General features: G+C 52.3%; 5 protein-coding genes and 1 non-coding gene across 6 annotated transcripts; 2 read left to right on the forward strand and 4 right to left on the reverse strand.

Annotated features, from left to right (window-relative positions):
* Nucleotides 1-166: 166 nt before the first annotated feature.
* On the reverse strand, nt 167-3,657 carry SMAC4_04407 (uncharacterized protein). The gene is made up of 4 exons (XM_003343701.2): nt 3,029-3,657; nt 2,402-2,874; nt 1,250-2,330; nt 167-1,191 (listed from the first exon to the last, which is right to left on the reverse strand). The coding sequence occupies exons 1-4, from the start codon at nt 3,087-3,089 to the stop codon at nt 305-307; spliced, it is 2,502 nt and encodes an 833-aa protein (XP_003343749.1). The 5' UTR covers nt 3,090-3,657; the 3' UTR covers nt 167-304.
* Nucleotides 3,658-3,691: 34 nt separating this feature from the next.
* SMAC4_04408 (uncharacterized protein) lies at nt 3,692-7,372 on the reverse strand. Its single transcript, XM_066090106.1, has 8 exons — nt 7,244-7,372; nt 6,787-6,921; nt 6,324-6,717; nt 6,084-6,256; nt 5,943-6,026; nt 5,537-5,885; nt 5,071-5,469; nt 3,692-4,999 (listed from the first exon to the last, which is right to left on the reverse strand). The coding sequence occupies exons 3-8, from the start codon at nt 6,367-6,369 to the stop codon at nt 4,866-4,868; spliced, it is 1,185 nt and encodes a 394-aa protein (XP_065946026.1). The 5' UTR covers nt 6,370-6,717; nt 6,787-6,921; nt 7,244-7,372; the 3' UTR covers nt 3,692-4,865.
* A 9,254-nt stretch (nt 7,373-16,626) lies between these two features.
* SMAC4_04409 (uncharacterized protein) lies at nt 16,627-19,062 on the reverse strand. Its single transcript, XM_003343703.2, has 3 exons — nt 18,714-19,062; nt 16,942-18,636; nt 16,627-16,881 (listed from the first exon to the last, which is right to left on the reverse strand). The coding sequence occupies exons 1-2, from the start codon at nt 18,725-18,727 to the stop codon at nt 17,478-17,480; spliced, it is 1,173 nt and encodes a 390-aa protein (XP_003343751.1). The 5' UTR covers nt 18,728-19,062; the 3' UTR covers nt 16,627-16,881; nt 16,942-17,477.
* A 127-nt stretch (nt 19,063-19,189) lies between these two features.
* SMAC4_12724 (uncharacterized protein) lies at nt 19,190-19,870 on the forward strand. Its single transcript, XM_066091080.1, has 5 exons — nt 19,190-19,257; nt 19,318-19,407; nt 19,494-19,522; nt 19,590-19,626; nt 19,701-19,870. The coding sequence occupies exons 2-5, from the start codon at nt 19,334-19,336 to the stop codon at nt 19,720-19,722; spliced, it is 162 nt and encodes a 53-aa protein (XP_065946027.1). The 5' UTR covers nt 19,190-19,257; nt 19,318-19,333; the 3' UTR covers nt 19,723-19,870.
* Nucleotides 19,871-20,602: 732 nt separating this feature from the next.
* On the forward strand, nt 20,603-22,238 carry SMAC4_04410 (uncharacterized protein). Its single transcript, XM_003343704.2, has 2 exons — nt 20,603-20,926; nt 20,992-22,238. The coding sequence occupies exons 1-2, from the start codon at nt 20,803-20,805 to the stop codon at nt 21,936-21,938; spliced, it is 1,071 nt and encodes a 356-aa protein (XP_003343752.1). The 5' UTR covers nt 20,603-20,802; the 3' UTR covers nt 21,939-22,238.
* Nucleotides 22,239-22,907: 669 nt separating this feature from the next.
* Nucleotides 22,908-22,979, reverse strand: SMAC4_13211. Its single transcript has one exon. It is a non-coding gene; the product is annotated as a tRNA-Cys (tRNA).
* Nucleotides 22,980-23,339: the final 360 nt, after the last annotated feature.

Here is a 23,339-nt window from a genome sequence, read left to right on the forward strand (position 1 = left end):
GTGTGTGATATCTAGTGGCTAGCGATTTGAGGTTACTACATGTCTTAGATGGCCAACATCATTATCTTCAATCTCAGTTAGTCACCATCATCACAGCTCAACACCATAAGAGACAAGCAGGCAATCTTTGAACTAAACATTCCATTTTATGTACCTCCTAACGCTATGAAAACAATCGGCCCTTTATTTGATCCGAGCACGAGAAAAAAGACCAACCCTTCAAAACCACCAAATTGTACTATAGCCCGTTTCATTAAACAAGGCCTTTGCTATACGAATTTATCATTAGACGCAACGCACAATCCTAAGCCGTCGTCTCAGCAGCCACATCACCAGAATCAACAACCATATCGTCGGCCGGTGCGGGCGCCTCCTCCTCCGTAGTAGGCTCCGCAGCAGCAGCAGCCGCCGCCTTCCTCTCCCTCTCCTTCCTGGCCTCGACAATAAACGCCTCCTCAATCGCCGCTCTGCGCTTGAAAACCCTCAGCCAGCGCTCGCCCCACCTCTTGACGAGCTTCTCCGTCTCGCTGTTCCCATCGCCCTCGCCGAGACTATCGCTAGCCTCAATCATCTCGTCCTTGGATCCCGTCGCCCAAGCGACCAGGGCATCCTCGATGGCGCGGAACAGCGAGCGCATGCCATTGATCTCGGCCTCGATGGTTTCGTCGTCGATCATGGCCTCGGGCAGGGTAGCCTTCTGGAGCACCTGTCTCAAGCGGGAAGTAACCTTGACGACGGTGTTGAAGATCATTTCGTAGACGAAACCCCTGGCGAGGGCCTCGCCGCGGGTAGCGCCGGCGTACGTGGTGATGGCCCAGTTGATGACGGCCTGGGGGGTTAGGATGCTGTAATTGAGCAGCTTCTCAATGATGGCGATGGCGACGCCCGGGTGGGCAGACCAGTACTCCATGACCGACGAGATGATCTGGGTGCGGGCAGCCTCCGAGGTGGCGCCGGCATCGGTGAGGCGTTCCTTGGTACGCTCAATGGCGGCGAGGACGTGTGAGAGCGACTTAGAGCCGACGTGAAGGACCGAGGTCACGAAAACGTCGGTGCTGGCGACCAAGGGGTCGAGATTGTTGTCGAGGGCGAGCGAGTGGATGCGCTCGATGACAGGCTCAATTTCCTCCTCAGGGGCCTTGCGTCTGAGAAGAGCGGCGATCTCCTTACCCTCAGCGGCAAAGGGGGTTTCTGTGATGGTTGTTAATATTGAAAAACACATAGCATACACGGTAACGATTCGACTTACTCTCATCAGCAAACTTGAAATCAGGAGCATCCTTCTCCTTCTCAGGTCCAATCAAAGACTGATAGGGCTCGGGAAGAGTGTTCTTGATACGCTGTGCGAAACTGAGACGGATCTCCTTATCAATGGCTCCCATAATGAAAGCCTTGTCCGGGTGCAAGTTGGACAGATAAACATTGTCCACCCACTCGGTCCACTTCCAGGTGAAACCGAAGTTGCTGAGATGGTGTGAGAACCAGTCCATGAAACGGTTGGAAAGCTCCAGGTCCATGCGGTGACTATTCCTGTACAGAAAACGGATGGCACGACCTAAACTGGGGGCAATGGCTGCCGGTGCCAGCTTGCATGCCTCTGTAAGAACAGCGTGGTAGTAGACAAGCTTGTGCTCAGGGTTGGGCAACGAGAAAAGCTGCGAGAAGACCGCGTCGACGGCAACATCCTCCGGCTTCCAGCTGGACTTGGGAGGCTCAATCTCTCTAATCTTGTCGAAAGGTGTCGCTCTGGCGGCAAATGTTCGGGGAGCAAAGTAGCAGTCGAGCTCGATGAGGAAACGAGCAGTGACGTTGCGGTTGAAGTTCAGGACATTGATAGTGTCGATGAGAGCATCGCGAATTAGGGATGCCGCAATGTTGGTGAGAGGGGGCGTCGACTCGACGTCCTGGTTGACGTATACGGAGAAGTAGATCTCGGGGAACAGCGGCCGAGGTCCAGCAACAACTGTCTGAGGGATGGCAAATAGCGGGAGGGTGTGCTTCTCGGCGTTGGCGATCTTCTCTTGCTGCTCGACCTCTTCGACTGGGAGCTCCCAGGGCCTCGGGAGGCAGGTCAAGGCCCATCCATTGTTGGCCTCGTTCTGGAGCTGGGACTGCAGCAAGCTGATGAAACTCTGGGACGCAACAGGGCTCTCGTCGCCGGCCTCGGGGTGGTATGGCTCGATCAAGGCCTGTAGAGGGTGTGCTTCGCCGGCGATAATCTCGGTCTTCTCCATCAAATCCGCCGCCTTCTGCTGCCACTGGGTCGGGCCAGTGACCATGACGTATGGTAGGGTAAGGAGGATGATCTTAACAAGCTCCGTACCAATTGTCTGTTACGATACTCGTGTCAGTTATCTGTTTCAACCAAGGAATCCATTCCAAACCAAGCAGAAAAGCTCACATCCTCGGAACTGGCAGTCTGCAAGTCCACAGCGCGGCTGAACAGCTCCTCCAACACAGGGAAGACACCATCACCCTCCAGACAGCTCTGCAAGCAGCCGGCAAGCTTCAGGTAGAGCTTCACATCCCGCCAGTCGCCCTCGGCAATCTTAGTCTCGAGGGTACTTGTAAGCTTGGCGAGAAGGATGTCGACGATCTGGGGCTTGTCAGTGTTGGCGACGAGCACAACGGCGGCGAGGAAGGGCGTTTTCATGGGCTGCTCGACGGCAAGCTGGAGAATGAGGTCGACAAAGTTGGTTCGGAGCAGCTCGTCCTCCCAGTTGTCGGTAAACAGGTTGGCAATCGATTGGACCTCTTCGTGCCACGGGCGCATGGGGTTCTCGGCGATGGCGAGCAGCTGCTTTCGGACGCGGACGTGGGGAGGAGCATCGAAACGTCTTCGTGGGCCGCCGCGACGGTCGCCCTCGTCATCGTCTAGTTGGGTTCAACGCGTCGTTAGCTATAATCGGTTCAAACCATGGCATTGCCAATGATCTGACAATAACTGAACATCAAAGCCGCGCAAGAGGCGAGGCTGAGACGGACATGATTTATAAGTGTAGGAAAAGCAGCCCGGGGTAGTACTTACCACGATAGCGACGCTTCTTGGGGTTGTAACCACCGCCGCCTCTGCGATCGTAATCGGCCATGGTGTGTGGAATCTGGTAAATCAAATAAAACCAAGGCGTATCCGGAAGGAAAAAAGAACGAACAGTTAGGAGGACAGAACAAACAAGTGTCCTGGCAACGATTATGGTGGATATTTTGGGGTTACGTGACGACGAATAAGTTCAAACACGGTTGGTGGTTGGCGGCTGGCAGGCTTGGATTAATTGATAGAATGGAACGCTAACGGGGAAGGGATGCTTTGAAACTTGGGCCTGCCGCGCCGACGCGATTGGTGTCTTTTTGAAACCTAAGCGTTTAGTGCACGGGCCATGTTATAATTGCGAATTGAACTCGTGCTTCACAGCCCAGTCGTAGGGCTTGCAAATCAGAGGACGCTCAAAAGACATTAAAGATCCAGGTGCGGAGGTTATTAAGCTTCTTTGGCTACAATATCTTTGAGATGACAGTGGAATCCGGCCATTACGAAGTTGTCGAATCAGTCCTTGTCTACAAATAACATCTCAACATGCCCAGTGGTTGGCTATATTCGCATAGGGGCACAGCTACACCATTTACCACTTTCAAGAGCTTATGGTGTAGACAACGGGATTCCGCGAAGCTTCAAGCAAACCAAAATGTCAAGTAAAGGGAAATCATAAGAAATCTCTTAAAATATTTATATGAACCCTAATGACACCAAAGCAACGACACGACCTAGAAGAGAAAGTTGGTGATCAACAGAAAGTCGAACCCGAGTATGAACCCCACTGCTTTTACCGTCTACCCTTTTTCCTAGAGGTAAACAACCTCATGATGGGCCTGAGCCGAAACCGTAACACACCGGTTGTCATCCAACTATCTATCCATCCAGTTCTTTCCCTGCCATCCATTGATGCGAGTCGCTGATCCGTTATACTCCTCGTAAAATATTCACGCCCTTAAGACCGATTGGGAACCCCCTCAGCAGCCCATCTTGAGGATACAGGCACATGAGACAAGCACAGAGACACACAAGAGACACGCAAAGTGGTACCACCCATCCTTCTCATAACCTCGCTGACACTCGTTATAGTAGGCAAAGCTTACAACGTCGAAAGCCAAAGCCCACCTCCATTCATCACTCCGTAGGTTATCACCCACTCCAACACTGTTAACCTATATGCCATAATCCATCACATCATTGATGCCGCTCATCTTTCTTTCATCCTTCCATCAGAACCCAAAACAACCAGGCGAGTGGCCAGTGTCCGAAGGGGCACACAAAGCAACAAGCCATCAAATCCTACCGCCTTCCGCCTTCCATCTTGTGGACACCTGCCACGGGAATAAAGAGCGCCCCTGCCGAACGAAAGATCTGAGGCAAGAATAAGCAAAAGCCATCCCGGTCATGCAGAAAAATAAGAAATCTAAAAAAACGTGTAGTCCATAATATTTCTCGAGAGAACCCTCCCGTGAAACCAAGCGAATTGTGAACCAGTCCCTTTCGCTGGGAAGTTGCTCGTGGACGTCCCTGGCTGCCCCGGGCTCTTTTCGTCCTCGAGGCCGGCACGAATTTTCTTCACGATTGTTCCAGCGTACCTGTGACGAGGGGTATCTGTGTGTCGGATAATGCCGTGGTCTGAAATCGTTTGCGTCTCGTCCAGGTGGACGCAGAAATATCCGGTCTTCGGTTTTGGATCATAATCGGATCGGCGAGTCAAACCGCTTGCTTCGAAATCTTAGGCAACGCTCTGCTGATTGGAAAACACAGCGTAAATCGTCCACATTCATATTCCGGGAATGGATCGGCGATATTAAGTATCGAAACAAGATCCGCTTCAATCTAATTTCGCCACCATGTCCGACTTGTTCATAGGAGTGAAGTTGTCGATATCGAGTCCTCTCGACGCAAGAACCGGCCTCATGTGGGGAGGAACAAGCTTGTGGTTGAGCTGCGGGGCGATGGATAGCTCTGTAAAGGGATGAAAGCGTCAGTTCCTCAAGTTTCTTCAAAATAAGACGATGCGCGAGAAAAGTACGTACCATGACGGGTGAAGTCGAAGAGCGGTGGCAGATCCCTGACGGTTCCAGAGTTGTGCCTCGAGTCGGGAAGTCTGGTGCTGGGGTCCCGGAGTTCATCGAAGAAAGGATGGACCATAGCGTCGACCGCGGCTAGACGCTCGGTGGGGGTATACTCGAGAAGGCGGGCGATGAGGTCGATAGCATCAGCGTCGGCCTTCTTGAAAACCTTATTGAACGGGTGAGGCTTGATTTGAGGGAACTTGTGTTCCATGTAGTTCGGGTTCATGGTTCGAATTTGCTCCCGAGTAGGTGTTCCGAGGACCTTGATGATCTCGACAAGCTGGTCGATGCCAGACTCTCCAGGGAAGAGAGGCTGTCCGAGCATGAGCTCGGCCATTACGCAGCCAGTAGACCAGACATCTGCGTAACAAGGTTAGCCAGTGTCTGAGACATGTACAACGGGGCTGGTGCTCCCAGCAGAACTTACCGATCTTGGTTGTGTAATTGGTAGCACCGAAGATCAATTCAGGAGCCCGGTAATACCGCGAGCAAATATAGGACACATTAGGCTCATTCTCCACCAGGATCTTTGCGCTGCCAAAGTCGCACAGCTTGAGTACACCGGTAGTCGGGTCAAGCAAAAGGTTCTGCGGCTTGATATCGCGATGGCAGATTCCTTGCGAATGGATATATGCCAAAGCTCGGAACAGCTGGTAGGTATAGAGCTTGACTTCCAAGATCGGCATAGTGGTCTTCATTTTGTTGAAGAACCTTGATGCTCGGTAAACGGTCTCTGGCACAAATTCTTGCACCAGGTTGAGGTAGACCTCATCTTTCTACAAAAATAGTGAGTATGAAGCATGGTCACGAGCTCCAATGTGTTGGGGACTTACGCGTTCACCATTCGAGTAGTAGAAGGCCTTCAGCTGGACAATGTTCGGGTGGCGAACGATCCGCATGATTTGAAGTTCGCGGTTCTATGTGCCTGTCAGTTTCATAGACCTCGAGAAACGTTCAGTACAGACTGCACCGACCTTGAAGCGCTTGTCCTGGAGAACACGTTTGATGGCAGCATCTTCATTGGAAGGTGACAGCTTGGTCTGAAAGACGACACCAAAAGAGCCATTGCCGACAATCTTGCATTGGGTGTACTGGATCTCCCTGGTCTCTCCTGTGACGCCGTCCTGTACCTTCTCACGGATAACTTCTGGATAGCATATTTTGTCAGCAATTGGCCCTGCCTCTCAACTCGACCTTTCACTCCATATGCTCACCTCCCATCCGGAGGGTGTTGAAAGCCGCTGGGCGATTCGACGCCATTGTGAATTAAATTTAGATCGATTCGGTGCTATCGCTCGAGACAATCGTCGATGGAGTTGCTGGCGACAATGCGCGAGTGAAGGAAGGTCGCTGAAGGGTTGATGCGGGCCGTGTTGGGCAACAGGTTGTGTGGAGACCAGGCAACTGGGTTCACGGCTGATGGGTTTGACGTCGGGCCTGGATGCAGCAGTGATGTTCCCTGTTCCTGCGAAATGGAAGCAGAATGCGAGGCGGCGCGATGTGATGCGGAAGGCTTTGCTATTGTACTGAGTCGGTGATAGCTCTTGAGCCGGTGGTGGTTATTGGGATATTTTTGTTGTGTGCGGGGAGTTGTCTCGAGCTGTCAAGCTGGAAAGGTTGTAAGACGGAATGAAGTGGTTTGGCGGCGCGGGAATGCGAGGAGTGGGCTGGACGCACCAGTAGAGGTATGGTAATGGACGCGGAATGCGGCAAGGTGCGCCAGGGCTGGCCGATGGTGGTGCGTCAGGTGTGGTATGAACTGTGACCGTGACTGTGGGCTGACTGGAGGGGTCTGTCGCTTGTCTCGACTGTCTAGGCGGCAGCACAGGCGATTAGAAAAAAGGGTCTCTTTGTTTTTGGTAAACTCGTACTTGGTCGCGAGACAGGCAGAAAACAAGGTCGTCTTAGGAGAAGAGGCGGGCGGGTAGGGGAAGTGGAAGGACTAGAGGTAGGTAGGAGATGCGAATCGAAGAGGTCAGGAAGGGGAGTGGAAGTGGAGACGGGGACGAGGACGGGGAATGGGGACGGGGACGTTGCGAGGGAACGTCAAGCGGGATTGGAATGAAAGGAGAGTGCGTGTTGTGTGCTTGTCCGCTTGAGCAAGGGAAAGACTGAAGGAGTGCAACGTGCATACAATCAATGCCCGGATGGAGAGCAAGAGCAGTAACGACCTCGAAATTCGGACGTCAACTCAATCGAACTGGAACTGGAACTGGGACAGGAACTGGAACGGAGTCGAAGTGTGAGTGAGGTAAGGTAGAGGTCGGCAGGTCTTGGAGGGGCGGGCCATGTTAAGGCAGGTAGCTTAATGAAATGACGGCGGGGAATGACAGGGCCATGCAGTGGCGACCATACACAAACCTAGCTTAGCGTGGGCAGAGAGGCGCCCGCACGCCAGGTCAAGTGAGTGGCCTGCAGAAGACGTCCATTGATGCAGGGCCACCATGTATGCACTCGAGGTGTGATCGAACACTGAGCGGCCACGAGGCTCGCCGGCCCTTCTTTCTTGCTGCTGCTGCTGCCGTCGAAAGAGGCGGACAGCACACTGGCAACTGTTTGGACCCGACGGCGACATACTAAGTCTTGAGCAAGAAGGCATCGCCATGACTGGGCCTGGCCTAGATGGGCTGTCTAACAAGATGGGAGCCGTGACTCGGCAAGGGGCCTGTTTAGAGTTTTGGGGTTTGCGACTTCGTTGCGACGGGACTTGTGACTGTTTTTGCGACCAGCGAGGAAAGGAAAACCTGCCATTCGTGGACCAGATACGGTAAGGTAGGTACCTGTCTGTGCCTGGGTCGGGTGTCGTGGTGGGTTCGATCCCTCTGATGAGCATTGGGCCAGCAGCAGCAACCCGGACAGTGACAGGGTGAAACTGGAAGTGGGATGGATGGGGATGGGAATGCCATCAACCGGCGCAAGATGAGGGGCAAGGGTCACAATCAACAACAATGCCAGCAAACCGCCGGAAAGCAGCAGGAGACTTTGGCTTTTGGCTCATGACCACGGCTTCTCTTTGGGAATTTTTCCCGTTGTCCATGACAAAGCCCAAAGCCTTCCATTCCTTCTGGCTGGTGTCTTGTCGTCTTTTGTTGAAATTGGACTTGAACCTTTGTAAGGCGCTTGACCAAAACCCGTCCCGCCCATTCACAATGCCATGCAGTGCTACTTGCACGTCTGGTGAGGTCAGATGGCCCAGTGACTTGGCGCGCCGTACCGCGATGCAGCCAACCAGAGAAGGCAGAAGAGGGGTTGGGGCTGGGACCTGGGAAGGAGAGGCAACAAGACGGTGGAAGGCAGAATGAATTGGCAGTGGCCGTGACAGTGACATAGAGGTGAGAGGGAGGAGAGCAGCTCCAAACGCAGGACTGGGGGAGGAGCCAGAAGAGGAATGCCAGAACTAGAATGCAAACAAGAAGAGCGCGCCAGGAATCTCGGCTTCGGCTCGGTGCCAGATGAGGCGCATATGAGTGCAGGAAGGAAAGGGTGAAGATAGGTAGGACTCGGAGTTGAGGTTGAAGTTGTAGAGGTAGGTATGGAAGCTCTAGTCAGACTTACCGTTCGTCGTCGTTGGTGGTGGTGGTGTTTCTCCAAATGCGATGCGGGTTGGCTGCTCGCGAGGGGAAGCTGAAGCGCAAGCAGAGCCTCGTCGGTCTGGTCGTGAATTTACTTCTTTTTTTTGTTTAGTGTTCGCAGGGCAGGGTGACGCGACGTGAGCGACGGGGTCTTTTGAAGGTGTGTGAGAAATGGTAATTGGCTTTTGATCTTGGGCTACTGCTTGGGAGATCGGTCGTGGCTCGCGGTGGTGGTGAGGGGTCACGATTGCCGTCGTCACTCCTACCCGTGAGAGGTAACTTCGACCTGGCTCGAGCCTGTCGAGCCTGGGTGGGTTTTGGCACCAGAAACAGCAACCAGACGCACGTCGTCCCGGTCAACAGGTCGTGCAATGTGGGGCCTTCCAGCGCAAATGCTAGCCCTCTGGTTGGTCGCACCGGACGGGGCCCAAGCAATCTAAAAACAGACTAAAAGAGCGAAGGGGGCCGTTTGGTAGGGGTAGCTGCTGCTCTGTCTTGCCTGCCCTGGAGTTTAACAACATCAGCAGGCAGGGTCCATTTGAGACGACGTCGTGATGTCGTCTGGTGTTTTGTTGTTTACAGATGGATGGATGAAGCCACGGGGCAGAGAAACGCTGGACACTGGGGAGCTACAGAGGGGAGGCACTGGAACTGGAGGCTATCACAACCTATCCACCGAAGCTGCAGGTCAGTCGCTTGGGAATCGGTATCCCAGCAGTGGAATTGAGGATTCGCAAGAACCGCACGAACATGGATGCCCGGAATGTCTTGGATTGACGGTGGACGGGGGGGCTTCACTGCCTGTCGAACCTGTCGAACCTGTCGATGCCGTTTAACGTTCAGGGTGCGGGCCAAAAGAGGCTGCATCGCTCCTTGCTAGTGGCCAGTGCTCGCTGGGTGCGGGACTGCGGGTAGCGTAGCAAGCTGCGGGTGAGCAGGGGGCTTCTTATTTGTTGGCGGGTGCCGCAACACGCCAGGAGGCTGGAGGACTGTACCGTGTGATGCGAAAAAAAATGATAAAAAGTGGAAGCGTCCTGCGTCCAGCGGGGATGTTGAGCAGCTGTGACGTGAGTCCAGGATTCATATGGAATGTGAGTCCTAGATTTCCAGGGGATTCGAGGCTACCATCTCTCGAGCACTTATCGCCCCCGCTCCGGAGCACTGGGCGGGCGGACCTAGGCGGACTCTGTGGCTCTAGCGACTCCGTCTCGAGGCGGGGCCGAGAAATAGCCTCAGCGGCCAGCGGCCAGGGACGGACTATCGCCAGTGGAACACTCTGAAGCTGCCTCTGTCTTGAGACCGATGGCCAGACCAGGGGCACTTTGGGGGAACCCGTTTTGGCCCGGACTCGACTTGGCTGGTGATATGTAGATGACTCCATACATATTAGAGAGCTGGATGCTCAGATTCAGGTACCGATTTCGAGATTTGGGCTTTACCGAGAATAGGGGTTGCGTCTTCCGTGATATCACTATGTAAGTGCTACCCTTGCCAGTGCCTGTCCTGAGATGCGGCTCCCGTAGTTACATGTTGCCCATGATCATTGCTCTTTGTTCTTCTTCCTCTTTTCTTTGTGAGTGAATCTTCCGGGAAACCGCCGGCAGAGTAGTTGTTTTTGCTCTCGATATCTTGGCTTTCCCTTTCTGTATATGTAAGGTAACCATCATCGCCGTGCATGTCCAGTTTATCCCCGGTTCCCCGGTGCAGCGTTTCGCGGCCGTCTTAGCCGGTTGGATGATTATTCCATACCTCTACATATGGACCATCAATTTGCCTGCCTGCAAAACTCATCCGTTGTCATGCAATTTGGATTTTGGCCGTCGTGGTTTTGTACATTTGTTTTAGCGGAACGAAGGTGGTGTTAGTTGTTGGTTGCCGCAAACGACCCATCATAGCAGTTGCCTCACAATCACGATCCAGAAGCCGGGCACGTGCCGGGAAGAAGGCATCTAAAACACTTTAACAGGAACCAAAAAAAAAAAAAGATATGGGTCAAAAAAAAAAAAAAGGAAAGAGCAGAACGCAATGTGGTGCATCTTCTTCGGGACAATCCGTCCAATACACAGATTGTTCGAATGCGGTGCCACCGTATGTACGGGCGGTGCCTGGCCTTTTTGTTGCAGAAGAAGCCCGTCAGTATCAGTCATGTGCCCTTTTCTGAGACGAAAGAGCGGGCGCTAACTGTGCACACTCGGCAGCCGCAACGCAGGACAAGAAAAAGGAACAGCAAAAAAAAAAAAAAAAAAGGAAACTGCAAAGGAGATTTCGGGCGACGGGTTTGATCTGCTGATGTTCAGCAACATGATCATGCACTATGCAGGGTCCTTGGCGTTCTCGTTTTTGGTTTTGGTTTTGCCTGTCATTTCTTTTTTGACTTTTCTTTTATACAGGGTTGAAGCTTATTGAACTCCAACAAGATCAACATGTCCAAGTGGGTGCGATGTTTTCGCTAATGGTTGGTGATCCTTTCACTCTTGTAACTCTGACCTTTTCTTTGATCTTGGGATGGTGCAAAGTCATTGATCATGTTGCTGTCAAAGGTAAGGGATGATCGGGGATAATTCAGTCTCTCGTCCCGTCGAGTTCCTGTACGGGAACTTTGCAGATTGCATGTCTCAATCAATCAGCCTGCAGACGAGATCCGTATGGCTTCGTTCACCGCACAAGAACGCCACGATGTGGTGACAATGTCTTTCGTGGTGACAATATGTAGGGAGTATCTGACAGCACAGAGCAAGAGCTTTTGATAGAGCAGATGCGAAGAGGCTAGGCAGTCGGGCTTCCAGGCAGGAGGCTCTTGTCCATCCCGAGATCTAGACCAGATCAGATCAGTTACAGCAAATTGTGCTCAAGTTCCAGGGGAGGGGCTGTTGAGAGTTTCGTTAATCACGAGCAAGGGGAACGAACGACAAGATCCCTTGCATTTCTCATCAGAAAAACCCTGGAGTTTCCATCTGGTCCAGCCCGGCCGATCCGACAGGCCCTCAGGCCCTATGACAACACGGATGGCCGTTGCTTGTCTCGAACTCTTGCTACCCTCAGCTATCCCAGAACGGCAAAGATCCAGGAGACAAGCCGAATCGAGAGCGTTGGACCAAAGGGGTGGTTTCAAAACCCATCTGTTTGATAGTGTAGTGTATAGGATCCCAGGTCTCAGCCTGGTCCAGTGTCTATCGATTGGCGGCTACTCGCATATATGTCCGAAAGTGTCAAAGCCTGTTAATATCTGAGGCAATGCCCTTCATGAAAACCATTCTCACCGGTGTGAAGCTGATATTGAATATGGTTTATGGACCTTGGTTCATGTGGGCAGAAACGATCTGCGAACATCATCTTAACAACCAAGGCCAAAGGCGCAGCTTTAGATATTAGCGATGGGTTTAGCATGACGTTGCGGGCGAAAGGTATACTGATGCCTGAAGATCCCCCGTGAAGCGAGGAGGGGCATGTGGCCCAAGTGGCCAGGAGGCGATGGAGGGGCTGAATTGGGTAGTGCTGCGGCAAAAGAATTCACACTACACGACTTCCTTCCCAGCATGAAGATATTGTGATCCGGCCTGCGTAGGAAACTGAATGTAACTCTGTAAGTCATTAAGCAAGATTGAGAGCTCGCTTTTCTTCATCTGGGCGTGATCAGTTTCAGGTTCCTTACCTCGATCAGAAACTCATATTCTGGGATCGTCGTTCGTCTCCAAAGCAGCCATTTGCATCGAACAGTCGACACTCATGGATCAAGCTACGGCTTGCTAGTCGTATCTTTTGTCTCTGGCCCTGTTCACGTCACCGGTGTCTCCTCGATGGAATCGTGTCGGATCGATATTTCCATGCATTGGAAAGCCGGAGACGTCCAACCGCTTGAAAGTTACACTCATACACAACGCACATCATTCATGACACTGAAGTCTCCTTACCAGCAGCCCAAGACTACATTATGTATTCACTTTCTTGGGCTTTGTTGTAGGGCCTGTCTAAGAACATGAATTATGTCAGCGTCATCAAGGAGACAGACAGACAAGACAGGCACCGTACCTGTCTCGCCTGTATGTACGCCCCTTCGTTTCTGGTCCTGCAACAAAAGCGGGTGGATATCCGATCAAACTTGCCTGGCGAGAACAGGCTCGGCGCAAAGAGAGGTCCCATGACCTCGCATCCCATCACGCTAAATTAATAGGTAGGTAGGATGCTGCCATCAAGCAGCTGCCGAGTCGTTGGCCGTATTTCAATCGGGCAACCGCCGCCGTGCAGCAATAGCAGCAGCAGCAGCAATGCGGATCTTATCTGACGATGATTCAGGGGCAATTAAGGTATGGCGAGAAAGTGTTGCCATGGTTCTGTCTGGTCTGTCTGGTCTTGATCGGTGCAGCACAATTTTGTGAATGGAATCATTCGGCGCAAGAAGTACGTACCCGATTCACTATTCGGGATTCCTCGACAAGGCATGCAACTCGAACATGGTTAAGATACCACTAGACCTGAAGCTTTCCAGATCAGATCATATCAAGATCTCAAAATCTTGATACTGACAGCTCTTCCGGATATTCGATGCAAAATCCAGATCACTATTGGTAGGTAGCGTCAGGGCAAATCCTGGATGGTAAAAAGAAGCTCACTTGGACAAGTCTTGGACGACATCCTTGATATGTTGTGCCACGTGAGCTACTCCCTAACGGGTACGAATCCACAACCTGGAACTAGTGCACGAACCATTTTCCCAGGATCAGGATTCGGGACCAGGGTTTGGAAAAGTGTTGGACAAGGTCCAGGCGACGATGCCTTCCAGCTTGATGGGCTCGAGAAGGGATGGGCTTTATAAAGACAGAGAACGTGCCATATCAAGAAAGTGATTTTCAGAGAGATCAGTCTCATTTCAATCGACTATGAAGAAGAACATCACGTCTTAATAATAGTCCGGCAGGAGCATTCAAGGTCCCTACACTACGGACGAAGCGTTGGAGCCGGCACTAAGATGTGGAGAAGAACGGAGCACGGGGTAGCGGTGTCGACATCGGTCGCGGGGTTCGAAATGTCCGTGCCGTGGATTGCCGTCCGTTGACATCCATGACGATAGCGGCTTTCCTTCCGAAGCCATATCGGGCTCGGCGTCGGACACTCTGAGTCTGCGCTGAGAATAACGGATGGCTGTGTGACCGATCATGGCGTCCCGTCCACGTTACCTCCGTCCACCTATCGAGGGCTTTGCGAATTTGCTGCTTGCTGTTCGAGCTGACCGCACCATAGCCTAGATGTTAATGACGGCTTCTACCTACCACCTACAACTACTGTCGTACAACAGTCACAGTCAAGCAAGATGGTCCTCTAAAACCCCCTATTAGCTGATTCAGTCCAGCTGCCTGGAAAACCTGGGCATATGATTGTAACCCAATGTGCTGTGTGCCTCAAATTTGCTGACATCCGTTCGTTTGGTTTTGGGTCATGTTGGGGACATGAAATGCACCTCAATCTCGAAGCGGGAACGTAAGTTGAAACCGGTGAAGATGGGGAGGGGAGGGGAACTGAACTGTGGTTCTCTACCTAAAAAGGTGTCTCAGCTCTGCTCACGCTCGGTAGAGAGGTAGAGGTATCCAACAACATGAACAAGCTGCCCGCCGCTATGGGTTGTCGGTGAGACATTCTCAGATGACTGTTCCTTGCCTTGTCCACCACATCCACCACAATGTCTCTCTCAACTTGAACGAACGAACGAAACGAAACGAACGGAGCCAACAGCTAGTGACTAGTAGCTGTGTAGGTCGGGTAGACTGTAGGCAAGCGGCGCAGCGGGGCAGATCCTCCGCCATGGGTTTGATGAACGTCGTGCTCGGTAGATGTGTCTGCTAATTTACTCTATCACCAACCTGGACGGTCCACAACCACAGCAAAACGACGATTCTCAGAATCGTGAAAAAGAAAGAAGAGAGACGTCAAAAGATAATAAAAAGGTCAATGATGTCGCCAATGTTGCAGGGGTTAAAGAAATTGGCGCACTGCTGCTGCACTGCATCAACCTCCCTCTCTCTGGTACCGGGAGTGTCTGAGTGCAGGTGGTGAAGTGTTCAAGAATCGGGAATGTGGTGACAGTATCGACGTGTGCAACGGCTGATGAATGAGATCGAGCCTTTCAGTTTACAGCGCACACACAATAAACGGTAGCGAGGGTAGGTACTGAAGCCCTGGAATTTGCAATATCTGTAATGTCGGAGAAAGATTACCTACACAGTAGTGCCGGCTCAATCGCTGCCATTCAATGATAATGATGAACCGGCGACGAGATCAGTCAGTCATTAGGAATGACGACGACGCCGTGCTGTGCTGCTCTGGCACTCTGCAGCAGAAAGCTTCGAAGCAACATTAACACTCAGCATTGAGCATGAGCATCCGCTTCCTCCCACTCAACTGGGTTTTATCTACCCGCAAAAACTAAACCTACTCTAGTTTAGGTCAATGGCACGGTTAAATCATCCGCTCGAACCGCTGCAGGTTACTTGCATGCCAGCTGTCAAGTCAAGCGCTGAGTGGTTCGCTAAGTCTGCCGGCCACGATGGCACTCCAAGTTCTGAAGTGACTCCCAGATACGCTAGGCTGTAAGAGAGTTAGATAAAACCCAGTTGAATGAGAGGAAGCGGTACCACACGCCAAATCAAAAATGGACAATGGCCTTCGATTCGCTACTCCTCGAGATCTCGTGGTCTGTCTGCTCTTGCGTTTCCGTGTGCCATGCATATGTACGTATGTATGTCCATGTTGTTAATGAGCCGCGGCCGGCTACACACACAAGTCTCGTACATATATGTCGTACCTTACGATCTGTCATTGTTTTGGACAGTCATCATCATCAACAACGAGCGTGGAATGAACCTCAACGTTGGTTTGGTTTAGGCTGCCTCGATGGATAGATATCGTAGATGGATGATCCAAGGCAACATAACCTAACGATGGCAAGGTGTCTGGTCGGCATGCAATAACCCGGGGCGAAAGAGTAACGGACAGGCAGACACTTGACAGGACAAGACAAACAACTGAACTCATATGTGCGGTGACGTAAGTGGTGATAGGTACACTCGGTGATGGATTGAAGACCATCTATCAACCTGAGCTTTGAAGAATTCTGAGGGCTCGGTCGAGTTGGAAGTCACACTCAGACAGCTCCCACATCATAGCTCTTGTCTTGAGATCGAATCGACCGGTTCGGTACCTCTAGTCTCGGACCAGAGTCCCGGCCCCGGATGTGAATCACACACACAGCCTTTGCTGAATCTGAAACTTCACTGCAGAATGCAGACTGTATCTAGAGAGACAGGCAGAAGGACAGCTGACTTGTCTTGGGAGGAATCGGTTGGATGGCATACACGGTATCTTTATGTCGACTTGCAGCAGCCTCGTCCTCGATTAGTACTGCAACCATCGATTATATGTGGTTGGTTGGTTTCACGACGTTAACGATTACCTACCAACACCCTTCAGGATTTCACATGATGGCTGTCGTTCATGGTTTCATGGTTTCAGCCTCCTCAGTCCACCCTGGAACCTTTATGTGTGAGGCGGATTAAGCGCAACAGATTCCTCTAAGTGCCCCAGGTGGCTGGAACTACTGGGCTGGAACTGGGCTGAAACAGTGTCACACCAACCCGTTCATTAGCTCATAGGACATGGACCTGCCTCGCCGGGGAGCAAGGAACTGCCCTTCTGGTGTGAGGCCTGGAACACTCCGACGGGATTAACCATGGCTGGCGGATGCCGAGGACGACACACTTAGGTGCCGTCTATGCAGGCCGGTCCTCAACGTGACACTAACCGAGAGAAGAGATCTGCAGTACTCCTTCACGACCTCGCGTATGTCCAAAGGGATATCATGATGAAAACCAGCGGTGCTGTGATTTTTATACTTGATGGTTAGAAAGATCTGGAAAGGGCACTGGTAGGAGAAGTACACTGGACCACGAAGACGAGTTAAAGAGAAGTTTGAAGGGTTTCTAAGCTTTCATGTTGCCGTCTTCAGACGAGGGTATCTATTACTTTTTGTCATGGGTTCTACTTCGTCCCTCCAGGACTTGTTTCCAAACCTGCCCTGTGACCTTGGCTATTGAGTAGTTCTACATCTCCAGTCATATACCGAGCCGGTACTGGCTGCCATGTGGATGTCCGATCCAACCAGCCAAAATCAATCTATAACTGTTGGGAGGAAGTCATTAAGAAGGCTCAGCTATGCTGATGTTAGCTCCTCCGGCCGTGTGAAGCGAAGAAAAGGGCGGGGCTTGCTAACATATCCTCAAACCAACATATGCTGTTCGATCACGTCTTTCTCAAACGAGCCCCGAATGCAGTGCAGGGTCCAAGAGAAACTGCTGACCTCTGCGATGGCACTGTCATATATGCCTAGAGTAGAGGCTGCTCATTGCATCTGGTCCCGGGGATCGCTAATAGAAGAATTCTCCTCTTAACAGACCCATGGCGAGCCTCTGGTTTCTCGCCCCATATTTCGCTGGGAGTGACGATGACCGCCTGAAAAACAACTTGTCGCATAGTGAGATGGCAACCAGTCAGGAGGTTTTGTGAACCGGAAGTCCCGCCCCTATTGGCAGCTCGACGTCAGATATTCATTTCGGTTGCCAACCCAGAATCTTCGCTCGTCTTTGCTCCATCTGCTCCCGTTTCTTGCCTCCAATCCCCGTATCGTTTTCCGCATGGACATCGTCAGTTTTGGCATCTTCTCCGATTTTTCCCCCGATGACTTGCTTCCCCAGACAAAGCATTCTTCTAACGCCGAGGAGCATATCCGTTGGGAGCTCCAGGTGGATTCTAACGCCGAGGAGCAAACCCGTTGGGAGCTCCGGGTGGCGCACCGAATCCTGGAGGAGGAGCAGCACCAGGAGGCATAAACCCAGGGGGAGGCATAGGTGCACCAAGAGGGGGAGCACCCGGGAAACCAGCCGGAGGAGGCATGCCAGGGTACATTGCCGCAGGCCCTGGAGGAACCGCGGGACCTGGAGGACCGGGAGGACCACCACGGAAAGCACCACCTCCGGGGTGGAAGTCACCAACTGGGCCGCCAAAGCCACCGTGACTGGGCGGTGGCCTTGCAGGGAGGCCAGAGGGCGCGGGTGGGAGATTGGGTATCCGAGGACCTCCGGGTGGCATGCCGGCACCATATGGGGGTCCAGAACGACCCATAGCCGCAGGGCCGGGAGGAGGAACGCCGTAGGCAGGAGCGGCCGCGACAGGTACACCCACAGGGATGGGGACAGCTGGCGGTACGACCGCGGGAGGAATAACGGCACCGGCCGGGGTTTCGGCAGCAGGCGCAACGCCAGGGGCAGGAGGCCTCGACATATGGAAAGCGGGCGGCAAAGGCTGTTGTTCCGGAACAATGTTGTGCTTCTTGCCCTCGGCGGCCAGCTTACGCTCAGCCTCGTCGCCGTGACGCTCGCCCTTTCCGTCCTTCTTGTATGCATATTCGACGGTAATCTGCTTGCTCAGTAGATACTGGCCGTTCATCGTGGCTCGGGCAGCATCACTGGCCTCGAAGGAACCGAAACTGACGAAACCATAGCCCTTTGAGATGTTGTTGTCGTCTCTGACAATGTTGGGCTGTCGAAGAATCTGGCCGAACTGGCTGAATGTGTCGTACAGGATCTTCTCGTCGACCTGGGGATCGAGGTTGTTGATGAAGAGCTCGGCGCCAATGTCGACGGTCTTTTGCTTGTCGGCGCTCGCCTTGTTGACGCGAATTGGCTTTCCCCAGATCCTTATTCCGTTGAGGACCTTTGCTGCGTATTCGGCGGAAGCGGGGGTATCGAACTCGACGAAGCCGTAACCTTGATGTGTTTGCGAGACTCGATCCTGTGGCATGTGTACCTGGCGTACGGGGCCGACTTGCGTCATGAGTTCGGAAAGCAACTCCTGGGTGAAGCGCTCGTCGATGTTGCCGACGTATACGGTCGCATCTTTGTTTTGTTCCCTAGTCTACGCGTTAGTAAGAGTGCGAGTGAGGATCCGAGGTCAGCGACGATGGGAAAGTCAAGATTTGCGACTTACCAATGTTTCGACATGATGAAGCGTGTGCCGTAGCACTCGTGTGGCTGAAAGACTACTTGAACTTAGCGGATATAAAAGAAGCTTGATGCGTGTGGATGTTGTTAACGGTATGGATATCGGCTGCAAACAAAGGTTTAGTAAAGTGCAGGGAGCAATGTCAAGCTTTCGGAGATTATTTGGTCCAAGTTCACAAGCTCGACGTAAAGACGAAAGGTGCAGTCGCGGTCCAGATCTGTCTTGTTGCCTGCCCCGTTCGCGCATGGGCTGCTACTACTACTACGACTAAACTAACGGTGCATGACTACTTAAAGCAGTAGGTAGCGTGCTATAGGCTGCGACCACGGCGCTGATAGCACGCTACTGTAGGCGGCTGTGGCAGCTCGGCATGGTGTATTTAGCAAGCTGCTCTTGGCAGCCCCAATGTGGCTGACCCGGTCCAAGCTGCCGGCAAAAAGATCCAGAATTTGGATGTCCATCAAAGTGGGAGCCGCGTTTCCAGCGTTTTGTCCAGACAATAACTCGTCACAGAACCCACCCCTTCCAGGTATGTACGGCAACTGGACACCACCCGATCACTAGGCTTCGACATCTAATACGGAAACAGAAAAAAATCAGTCAAGATGTTCGCCCTTTCGGAAGAGTCCAAGGAGCGCATTGGCAAGCTCATCGACATCTCGCGGGTCGTGGTTCACTAGTACGGCATCCCACCCGAGTCGCATCCCGCTCGCTCCGTCGTCTCTCAGGTCTCTCTCTCTGGATGCTAACATGATGTTTGCATAGTGGCTACCTGCCTTTGATCCTCTATCTCGGTATGCGCGCCCCATCTGCCATCTACTTAAGACGCATTGGACTGGACAAGATGCTAACATCGCATAGGCTACACCCGCAGTGTTCCCAAGCCTTCCGTCATCCGGTACGTTGAGCGAAAAGCAACGACGAACGATCTCAACCGCCGCTACTCGACGTGCTGAACTAACAAACAAATAGCCTCCTCTCCCCGCTCTCCTAAACGACCAATAACGAAATCAGAGTTATGGGTAGAAAGTTTGGATTGTACATGTACTATTGCTTACAAGCGAGCTTATCTCTGGACGAACGATGACGAGACGGCGCCCCGGATGGGCATAAAACGACTTACACCGGAGGATCGAACATAACTACGTGGGACATGGACAGTCGGGAGAGGACTGAGACCGAGATACACCACGATAACTGTACACTATAATCAAAGACGACTCTCTATCGAACAACCCCAGCGAAGAATATCGAATGGACACTGGCTGCCGCAAGTGCGTATCATCATGAGGCGACACCTGAGTCACAGTATCTGGCCGACCCATACATATCGCTCCTGAACTGCTGCGCCAGTATTGATGGTCACTTATACGAAGGTTGGAAAAGAGACAGTCGCAGCTCCGGGTTCAGCAGCTTTATGTCCGCCCAGGCATAAGCTCTCACTTTAACCAGCCTTTGGACCATGTGAAAAACATACTTGAGCGGGATATGTAAGGAAGAAATATAACGGACTTCCATGTCCTTTGGCGTGTATGCATTGCATTTACTTTTTACCTGACCTGGTAGGTATGAATACTTGGTACCAGACCATAGTTTAAGAGGCATACGAGCAACCTTTAAAAATACAGACATTCACCCATCAGAACTCCTAGAAGATACAATCATCACCACCGAACCTCCACGATGCATTACGCGCTGTTACAGGTAAACTGAACGCCAGTAATTTGACCTTTGCGCACCCCTGTTCCATTTCTTTCCGGTCCCACTCCGGCCGAGGGGCCCTTGTGTACCTTGCGTCATATGCCGTCTCGACCCGCCTGTCCGGGTCAACCGACACTAACATTTTCCACTGAAGACATCAACCGCCGTTTCGCCCGTCTATAAGCAGAGCACCGCCGTCCTTTGCGTGCCGAAGCCCGCCACCCTCCGCGCCCGCCGTTCTTGCCGTCGATCACACGGCCACGGGCGCATACGCAGAGGCCCGGATACACCTAAAATACACACATTACGGGGATCATGTAGCACAACCCAAAATAACCGGATCCGGTGTTTTCCCCTCCCTCTCTTATTTCTTATGACCAAATCCAGCGATGCGGGCCTCTCCCCGGCTCTCGTCGAGACGGTCGCCGGTCTTTCGGCCGGCTCCATGGCCACTTTGATTGTCCATCCGCTTGATATTGTCAAGACTCGGATGCAGAGTATGTTAACAATATCAACTCAACATTCACTCTCATATAAACAAAATAACTAATCATAAAAACAGTCCACCGAAGCAGCCCAACCAACCCCTCGGCAGCGCTCACCACCGTCTCCGTCTTCCGGAGTCTGGCGCAAACCGACCAGCCCCTCGCCGCCCTCTACCGCGGCCTGACCCCGAACCTCATCGGCAACGCCACCAGCTGGGCCTCCTTTTTCTTCTTCAAGTCCCGTTTCGAGCGACTCATCGCTCACCTCAAGGCCCCTCCCCCTCCTTCACCATCATCATCAACCTCTTTCTCATCATCATCCCACAAAGATGTAACCACCACCACCATCCAAAGGGAAACCCAAGCCCAAATCAAATCCCACCTCTCCCCCACCGACTTCTTCGCCGCCTCCCTCCTCGCCGGCGCCGCCACGCAAATCATCACCAACCCCATCTGGGTCCTCAAGACCCGCATGTTATCCACCGACCGGGCCGCCGCCGACGCCTACCCGAGCATGTTATCCGGCGCCTTCCGGCTATTCAGATCCGAAGGGATCCTCGGTTTCTACCGTGGTTTAGGAGTCGGCATGCTAGCCGTCAGCCACGGCGCCGTGCAATTCGCCGTGTACGACCCCGCGCGGAGGATGTATATCGCGAGCAGGGACGCTAAGCGGCGACTTTCTAGTTATGGTCAGCAGGAAGTGGCACTGAATGGAGAAGGGGAGGAGAGGATATCGAACGAGGCGACGATTGTGCTTTCTACTGTGGCGAAGCTGGTGGCCGGCACGGCGACGTACCCGTTGCAGGTCATGAGGGCGAGGCTGCAGCATCATCTGGCTGATGAGCTGTTTGGGCGGGGCATAGCGGGGGTGGTGAGGAAGCTGTGGAGGGAGGAAGGGTTTAGAGGGTTTTATAGGGGCATGATGCCTGGTGTGGTGAGGGTGCTGCCAGCGACGTGGGTGACTTTTTTGGTGTATGAGAATGTCAAGTATTATCTGCCTAAGATGGTGGGCGGTAGTATGTGATGGGAACAGGCTGTCGAAAGAGAGGCATGGGAGTCACGGTTGGGGTTGGTGTGGTCTCTTCTGATGACCGCCTGGCATGTTGTGCGAGATTGTTGGTGTATCATCATTTTGTATTATTGTGTGTATACGTACAGGTAGATGAGGCACCTGGATAAACAACACCATAGACTTGAAAGACATGGAGTCCATATAAAACGAGGTTGGATATCATTCCATGAGGCTGGAGTCGGGACTGGACAGTAGTGATGGTACATTCATGATGTATGAGCCTCGAACCAGAACCGTTCCCAGAAACACCGTGGCTAGTCTTGAGTTTGTCGCATTGCAAAAACAGCGTACAACATACTTGTCTTTACAAGAGTAGGAATCTAGCATAAGGATATTTGGGTAGAAAACACTTAACAAGAGCTGAGTCCGCAGTAGAAGTCTCACCATCGCATTGCTGACACAAATCCCGATGCGGTAGGCAGCCACAGAGGGATGGCATTATCATCACACATTCTACGAAGTTGTAGCCCGAAGAGTCAAATCAGGTCTTGTGGGCACCGTTGTTCTCACCGCAGTCGTAATCACCGAATAGGTGAGGCGAGAGACCGGAGTGATGCAACATCCGAGTTCATCTTCAACTCAGTTGCCTGCTGGCCGTCGAGACACTGCCCGTCACAGCGTGCTTTCCTGCATCTTCTTAGTGCAAGACCTGATCGCCAGATTGAATATAGAGCAGCAGGCCAGAATAACTTCAAGACATTGAACCCAAAAGGGAATGGGATAAGCTTTATACATCACATACTGGCGCGTGCTAGATCACAATCGAGAAATACCACGAAGCCTAGCTATGATGCCGAAAGATTGACAGTCCACCAATAGAAAAAAAGGAAGAAAGAAAACAATGACCTTCTAAGAAACACAAGATATGCAGTACCTATCGAACAAAAGTAAGAAAGTCAAAAAAAAATCAAAAAAGAGAAGAGGACTGAACGCGATTTGAACGCGTGACCGTTCGGACTGCAGCCGAACGCTCTACCCCTGAGCTACCGGTCCATCTTTTTGTTGGTCGATGACAGAATCGTTCAGTCTTTGGCTTTATGACCCCCATTCAATGACGTAGGAGCCTTGGCGCACCTCCCGCTTGTTGGTCCCTTGGTCTATGCCAGGAGACACTCTGCTTTGGATTAGCAGCTCCTTTTGTTTATGGTTGAATATGGAACTTGACTGAAAGACTTCTCGAAGTTAGGGTAGAAGGTTATGAGTTGCTTGATCTTGTGTATCCTTTCGGGCTGCACCGGCTGATCGAGGCGAGGTTGAGGTGGGTCAGTCATGTGTGATTTTGTTGATGCTTGGGGGATGTGTTGGGAGGTAACTAAAACTGTAACTGAATGTTGTTTTGTCTAGATTAGGTCC

Source organism: Sordaria macrospora, chromosome 2 (genome assembly GCF_033870435.1).
Source record: "Sordaria macrospora chromosome 2, complete sequence".
In the NCBI taxonomy this organism is placed as follows: Eukaryota; Fungi; Ascomycota; class Sordariomycetes; order Sordariales; family Sordariaceae; genus Sordaria; species Sordaria macrospora.

Bases quoted from the DNA above. Each gene is read 5' to 3' on its own strand.
- SMAC4_04407 (XM_003343701.2), bottom strand. From the start codon at position 3,089: ATGGCCGATTACGATCGCAGAGGCGGCGGTGGTTACAACCCCAAGAAG. The intron at 2,331-2,401 runs GTGAGCTTTTCT...GTATCGTAACAG, and splicing joins AGACTGCCAGTTCCGAGGAT to ACAATTGGTACGGAGCTTGT. The intron at 1,192-1,249 runs GTAAGTCGAATC...CAACCATCACAG, and splicing joins TTTCAAGTTTGCTGATGAGA to AAACCCCCTTTGCCGCTGAG.
- SMAC4_04408 (XM_066090106.1), bottom strand. From the start codon at position 6,369: ATGGCGTCGAATCGCCCAGCGGCTTTCAACACCCTCCGGATGGGAG. The intron at 5,470-5,536 runs GTAAGTTCTGCT...CTTGTTACGCAG, and splicing joins CAATTACACAACCAAGATCG to ATGTCTGGTCTACTGGCTGC. The intron at 5,000-5,070 runs GTACGTACTTTT...ATCCCTTTACAG, and splicing joins CTTCGACTTCACCCGTCATG to AGCTATCCATCGCCCCGCAG.
- SMAC4_12724 (XM_066091080.1), top strand. From the start codon at position 19,334: ATGTTCGCCCTTTCGGAAGAGTCCAAGGAGCGCATTGGCAAGCTCATC. The intron at 19,408-19,493 runs GTACGGCATCCC...ATGTTTGCATAG, and splicing joins TCGCGGGTCGTGGTTCACTA to TGGCTACCTGCCTTTGATCC. The intron at 19,523-19,589 runs GTATGCGCGCCC...AACATCGCATAG, and splicing joins GCCTTTGATCCTCTATCTCG to GCTACACCCGCAGTGTTCCC.
- SMAC4_04410 (XM_003343704.2), top strand. From the start codon at position 20,803: ATGACCAAATCCAGCGATGCGGGCCTCTCCCCGGCTCTCGTCGAGACG. The intron at 20,927-20,991 runs GTATGTTAACAA...TCATAAAAACAG, and splicing joins TGTCAAGACTCGGATGCAGA to TCCACCGAAGCAGCCCAACC.